At 37.3% G+C, this 5,898-nt stretch overlaps 2 protein-coding genes across 2 annotated transcripts in view; one reads left to right on the forward strand and one right to left on the reverse strand.

Moving 5' to 3' along the window:
* The window catches only part of LOC111988748 (RNA polymerase II C-terminal domain phosphatase-like 3), a 3,914-nt gene extending 1,754 nt beyond the window's left edge, over positions 1–2,160 (forward strand). The window contains 6 exon segments of the mRNA XM_065770392.1: positions 10–645; positions 759–905; positions 994–1,262; positions 1,372–1,483; positions 1,580–1,837; positions 2,070–2,160. Coding sequence (XP_065626464.1) covers positions 10–645; positions 759–905; positions 994–1,262; positions 1,372–1,483; positions 1,580–1,837; positions 2,070–2,120 — 1,473 coding nt within the window. The 3' untranslated portion in view covers positions 2,121–2,160.
* The window catches only part of LOC136066284 (RNA polymerase II C-terminal domain phosphatase-like 3), a gene marked incomplete in the record, with an annotated part of 7,438 nt that extends 2,946 nt beyond the window's left edge, over positions 1–4,492 (reverse strand). The window contains 5 exon segments of the mRNA XM_065770326.1: positions 2,171–2,518; positions 2,636–2,696; positions 2,794–2,849; positions 2,990–3,122; positions 3,270–4,492. Of these exon segments, the coding sequence (XP_065626398.1) occupies positions 2,171–2,518; positions 2,636–2,696; positions 2,794–2,849; positions 2,990–3,122; positions 3,270–4,105 (1,434 nt within the window).
* Positions 4,493–5,898: the final 1,406 nt, after the last annotated feature.

Raw genomic sequence — 5,898 nt, forward strand, 5'->3', positions numbered from 1 at the left:
TTGATATAGAAGGACAATATGAATGTTCAAAAGCAAGAGGGTCAGGCAGATACAAAGTCAGGGCCTTCTCAATCAGCTGCACCACCTGACTTTGCTAGGCTTTTCACCAAGAATCTGAAAAATATTGCTGATATGATGTCTGTTTCCCCTATATCAAGCACCCAGGGAAGTAAGGACAATATGAATGTTCAAAAGCAAGAGGTTCAGGCAGATACAAAGTCAGGGCCTTCTCAATCAGTTGCACCACCTGACTTTGCTCGGCTTTTCACCAAGAATGTGAAAAATATTGCTGATACTATGTCTGTTTCCCAAGCATCGACAACTGTACCAATAATTTCTCAGAATATGTCTTCTGAAGCAGTAGCAGTAAAGTCAGACAAAGTGGATGTGAAAGGTATAGCTTTGAACTCAGAGGACCAGCGGAATGGGATTAGTTCAGCACCAGAATTAGGTGTAGCAGCTGCTTCTCGTTCAGAAAACTCGTGGAAAGATGTTGAACATTTATTTGAAGGATATGATGAGCAGCAAAAGGCTGCTATCCACAGAGAGAGGGCCAGGAGGATAGAAGAACAGAATAAAATGTTTGCTTCCCGCAAGCTCTGCCTTGTCTTGGATCTGGATCACACTCTGCTTAATTCTGCTAAGGTAATAGCTTGTCGATTCTCTCTCTCTCTCTCTCTCTTCTTTTGTTGGTGGCTAATCCTTGGAGAATAAGGTTTATTTCGTCACTGTGTTTTAATTCTATTCATCTTTTTCAGTTTGTGGAAGTAGATCCGGTTCATGATGAGATATTAAGAAAGAAAGAGGAACAAGATCGCGAAAAACCGTGGAGACACCTCTTCCGCTTTCCCCATATGGCAATGTGGACCAAACTACGGCCTGGTATTTGGAATTTTTTGGAGAAGGTAATTTATTCATCCTTGTGGCTTAAATAATCAATTGGTGTTTGGGTTCAATAGGAAGCACTCAATGCTTTTCCTGTCTGCATTTTAGGCTAGTAAGCTTTATGAGCTGCATCTATACACTATGGGGAACAAGCTATATGCTACGGAGATGGCAAAAGTGCTTGATCCGAAAGGGGTTCTGTTTGCTGGACGCGTTATCTCTAGGGGTGATGATGGGGATCCTTTTGATGGTGATGAGAGGGTTCCTAAGAGTAAGGATCTGGAAGGGGTTCTAGGTATGGAATCGGCTGTTGTAATTATAGACGATTCTGTGCGGGTTTGGCCACATAATAAACTGAACTTGATAGTTGTAGAAAGGTAAGTATACCTGTATTTAAAATAAAATTTGCAATGTCTGTAGAGATTTTATATTTTGGCAGGTAGCCTCATTGTTTTATACCTCTACTAATGCATTGATGTATTGCAGGTACACATACTTTCCCTGTAGTAGACGCCAATTTGGGCTTCAAGGTCCTTCTCTACTGGAGATTGACCATGATGAAAGACCAGAAGAAGGAACTTTGGCATCCTCTTTGTCGGTGAGGCTATAGTTAAACTTGCCTAGAGAAATTGCGAATTGTTAACCACTCTCCTGGTGATTATTTATTTATTTATTTATTTTTTGTCTTAAATAGGTTATTGAGAGAATACATCAAGACTTTTTCTCCCACCAGTCCTTAGATGAAGCTGATGTTAGAACTATACTAGCTGCGGCGCAGCGGAAGATTTTGTCTGGCTGTCGTATTGTATTTAGTAGGGTGTTTCCAGTTGGTGAAGCCAATCCTCACCTACATCCACTTTGGCAGACAGCTGAGCAGTTTGGTGCTGTATGTACCAACCAAATAGATGAACAGGTCACACATGTAGTTGCCAATTCTCTTGGGACTGATAAGGTATTGTTGCTAAATTCTCTGCTTTGTAGACCTCTTGGGGACCTTTCTTCACTCAGATTGTTTAAACAGAAAACCTTGGGGATCTGCTTGATGCCTTGAGTCATTCTATCTGCGTAAAATTCTTTAGAAACACTTGTTCATACACTTATATTCTTAGCAAAACCAAAAAAGGCTTCCATTTTTTCCCCTGGATGTATTTAAATCTGAGGCATGGTATTATTGTTATGAACAGGTTAATTGGGCTCTTTCTACAGGAAGATTTGTTGTATATCCAGGCTGGTAAGAAAACTCTATCTGGGTCAGGGAAAATATTTGTCCTTTTTTTTGTTTTACGGGGAAACTTGATGGTGCTTCCCGTGTGGGTGAGGGGAGACTGTCTGCATCATGATCCTTGTGAAGGTCTAACAGTGGGAGTAGAGCCCCTTTAGCCTTGTAGCTAGACAGTCCTTGTTTCAAGCTTTCAGTTAACGTATTTTGGTTATTTTGGATCGAGTATCCAATAGCTGCAGAATCTGAAGATAACTTATTAGAAGATGTCAATTCATGCCCAGCATTTTTAGTTGAAGTATCAGAATCTTTATTGGTAGCCCCGTCAAAGGCCGATATTTCTTTCTCTTTATTACCAGCTCTACCACTTGACAAAGCATCAACAGAATCCACAGAGGACTTCATGACCTCTATCTGTGAAAACAGACAACGTTTAGTTTCCATTACATCAACAATCCTCCTAACTAAACAACAATGTGAGAGGCGAAAAAAATTTCCTAAACTAAATTACATAGAAGTATAGAACCACACCTCTTTGATCTGGTCAGAGGAGAAAAGAGGGGGGTCACAGTTGTTGGCATAAGAAATTAACCTGTTAACAAAACACGACAAACAAAATAGCTAAACAACTGATGTTTCACAGCAAAAATAGAATAAGCATCAGAGAATGAAAAAAAAAAAAAAAAAACCTCAAGAAATTGTCTTTGTTCTGTTCCTTTTGACTAATGTTCATAGAGCAGAACACCTGCAATGAGCAACAATTAACCCTCTATAATGTTTAAAAAGAGTCATCTTTGAATTCAATAATTAATAACCAATTTAAAGCAATCCCCAATGATGATAAATTTATAGCAAGTTTAGTTCAAAACTACTAGGGCTCCTTACAGAATGGACTGCTTGAATGGCAGTGAATGACAATTGAACAAGAGCATCCTTTGTTGGAACAATAAGTCCTGAAAACACTTCCTGCAAGCTCTCCAAAGTGCTGTGCACTCGGGAACAAACTTCCTCAAATGATCTACAACAAAAAACAAGCCAAACCAAACCAACAATCAGTCAAAATCCGAAAATCCTCCCCAACTAAAAAGTATTTCATATTGGGCAGTCACCATTACGAATCAATTATTAATATTATTTTTTTTTTTTAACTTTCACTGATACTTACTTCTCTGCCTCAATCACATTCACACTCCCCAGAGCTTCTCGAATCGAATCCACCCGCTTCTCCAATTCCTTCTCTTTAGAATCAATCTCTATTCTTTCAACATTCACACTCTCAATACTCGAAACCCCTTCCTCTTCTTCTTCTTCCTCTTCTTTAGCTATAACTTTAAGTTTAGCTTCCTCCACCTCTGGCTTCGCCTCGGCCGCCTCCTCAACCGCCATTTCAACTGTCATTTCAACCTCCTCCTTTTCGATGGTTTCCGAATCCAAATCAATCTCACCTTCCTCCAACTCCCCATCCTCCTTCTCCACATCCATATCATCACCACTATCATCAATCACAACCTCATCAACCACCTTGTCATTCGTCACCTTCTCCTCCACAACCACCACCGACGCCACCGCCGGCGGCAGCGGAGGAGTAGTAGCAGCAGTAGCAGCAGCAGTAGTAGCAGTAGACGACGATCGCTTCAATTTCTCGTCCTTCTCAACCTCCATAACGAAAATATCATTCAGTGGCTTATTCTGCACGGCTTGTGCCCAAGCCAAATTGTACAAATTCGAAGCATATCCCCTCGAAACTTGATACTTATACAGATCTTGCACCGTCCAAACCCTAGCTTCCGATTTCGGTTTCGGCGATACCTTACTACTAGTCTCTTGCTTAATAAAATCCTCTTCACTGATCTCCTCCACTGATGCCGTATCGGAAATCTCACCTTCTTCCACATCTTCAACTTTGTTCTCTTCTTTCCCCATCTTTCCTAGGGTTTCTTCTCCTTCAATTTCCACACAATTGTTGTTCCACTCCAAACTATTAGATCCACTAACAACCATATACAATTTATATATCAAAATCTTGATTTCAAAGTTTCACAAACACACAATCAAATTCATCACCATCGCCGATCTTTTACACCAAAAAAAAAAAAACACAAATTTACAAATTTTGTTTCTGGTTTTGTCACAGATCTGACTTGGATGATAAATTTCTTTTTTGAGAGTGAATAAATCTTTTTTTTTTTCTCCGTCAGTTTCAGATCTAAATTTTTTGAGAGTGAATTACAATTTTACATTCATTATTTTTTTCTTCCAAGGAAGAAAAAAATAAAAATAAAAATAAAAATGTTTTTGAACAGAGTGGTCAGAGAGAGATAGAGAGAATTGATGATTTAGATGATGAGAGCAAAAGAAGCCGAAGGGGTTAGATTATAAGGACGAGGAAAATCTAGTATATGCAAAAGTTTTAAATCTGGGCCGTACACGTCAGCGATCTTAAAAAAAGAAAAGTAAAATGAGTTAAAGCGAAAAATGTTGAAATGGGAAAATAGTAGTAGTAGTGGTAGTGGGTTTGGGTTGGAAAGTCGTGAGCCATTACGAAAATGAAAATGGGTGATGAGCTGGCTGAGTCTTGACTCTTGTGGCCTTGGTCTAGTCAGGTGCTAGATACAAGAAAGGAATGTGTGTAGTGGTAAGTTACTAAAGAGGGGCGGCAAAATTTGACATTGCTCACTTCAAATTAGTGTTTTTGTGTAGTGCACACTGTATGTATGTATGTATGTACGTACTTTATTGCAATACACTTATTAGGTGGTCGGTTTGGTTCTTACCTGCCGTCATAATTTAATGTCAAATTATTATACAACTTAATTTTAACATAATCATAATTTAAAAAATTAAATTGATTTGAGTTTTAAATTTTTACCCTTTTTCTTCATAACATCTATTCCATTTGTTACACTACATTATATTATTTCGTAAATGTTAAAACTTGAAGGAGATTAAAGGAGTTTATCAAAAAGAAGAAGAAGATTTAAGGATAAAATTGACTTGATTTTATAAATAAGTGGACAAAATTGACATAACTAATAGTTAAAGAATTAAATTATCATGACAAAACCAGAAAAGAATTTGAGAAAACCAAACTTGTAATTTGCTTCAAAAAAAATTGTAATTTTGAATACTGGATTATATATATATATTTTTTAATAGATACAATAATGGTTTATTTGGGTTTGTTGGTAAGAACTTCTGGTGAAAAATATTAAAATAATAATCAATTTAATGAGGACATGATAAATTAATGTTAAAGAACTAAATTAACATAATTAATGATTTAGGGACCAAATTAGTAATTTTTACCCCCCCCCTTTCCTCTCTCTCTCGAGAAATAATTAAGTCCACCAGAAGGACCGCTAAAATGGTACTCCCAACCAATAAAATAATGACACCCATACAAATGTATGAGTCAGCTTTTAAATCAAAACAAGAAATAAAAAATAAAAAATCACCAAGTGATGTCACATTTGAGATTTATCGTAAGAACTTCATGTGGAGAATAACACTAATTAATTTGACAAGGAGATTAGAAATTATTAGGTGCTGTCACTCCTTTTCACATGTCTAAGATAGACAAACTTTATTTAATAGGAAAAAAATGGCGAAAACATCATTTTAGTCCCTACATTTTTGAGTAATGGTTAATTTGGTCCCTACATTTTTATAGCTGTCAATTTGGTCCCTGTTATTTTCAATTTAAAGTCAATTTGGTCCTTACCGTTAACTAACTAACGAAAAATGCCTACGTGGCTAACGGTGTGCTTTGTTGGCATACATGTGGCAAAAAATCA

This window comes from Quercus suber, unplaced genomic scaffold (assembly GCF_002906115.3).
Source record: "Quercus suber isolate HL8 unplaced genomic scaffold, Cork oak 2.0 scaffold_30, whole genome shotgun sequence".
NCBI lineage: Eukaryota > Viridiplantae > Streptophyta > Magnoliopsida > Fagales > Fagaceae > Quercus > Quercus suber.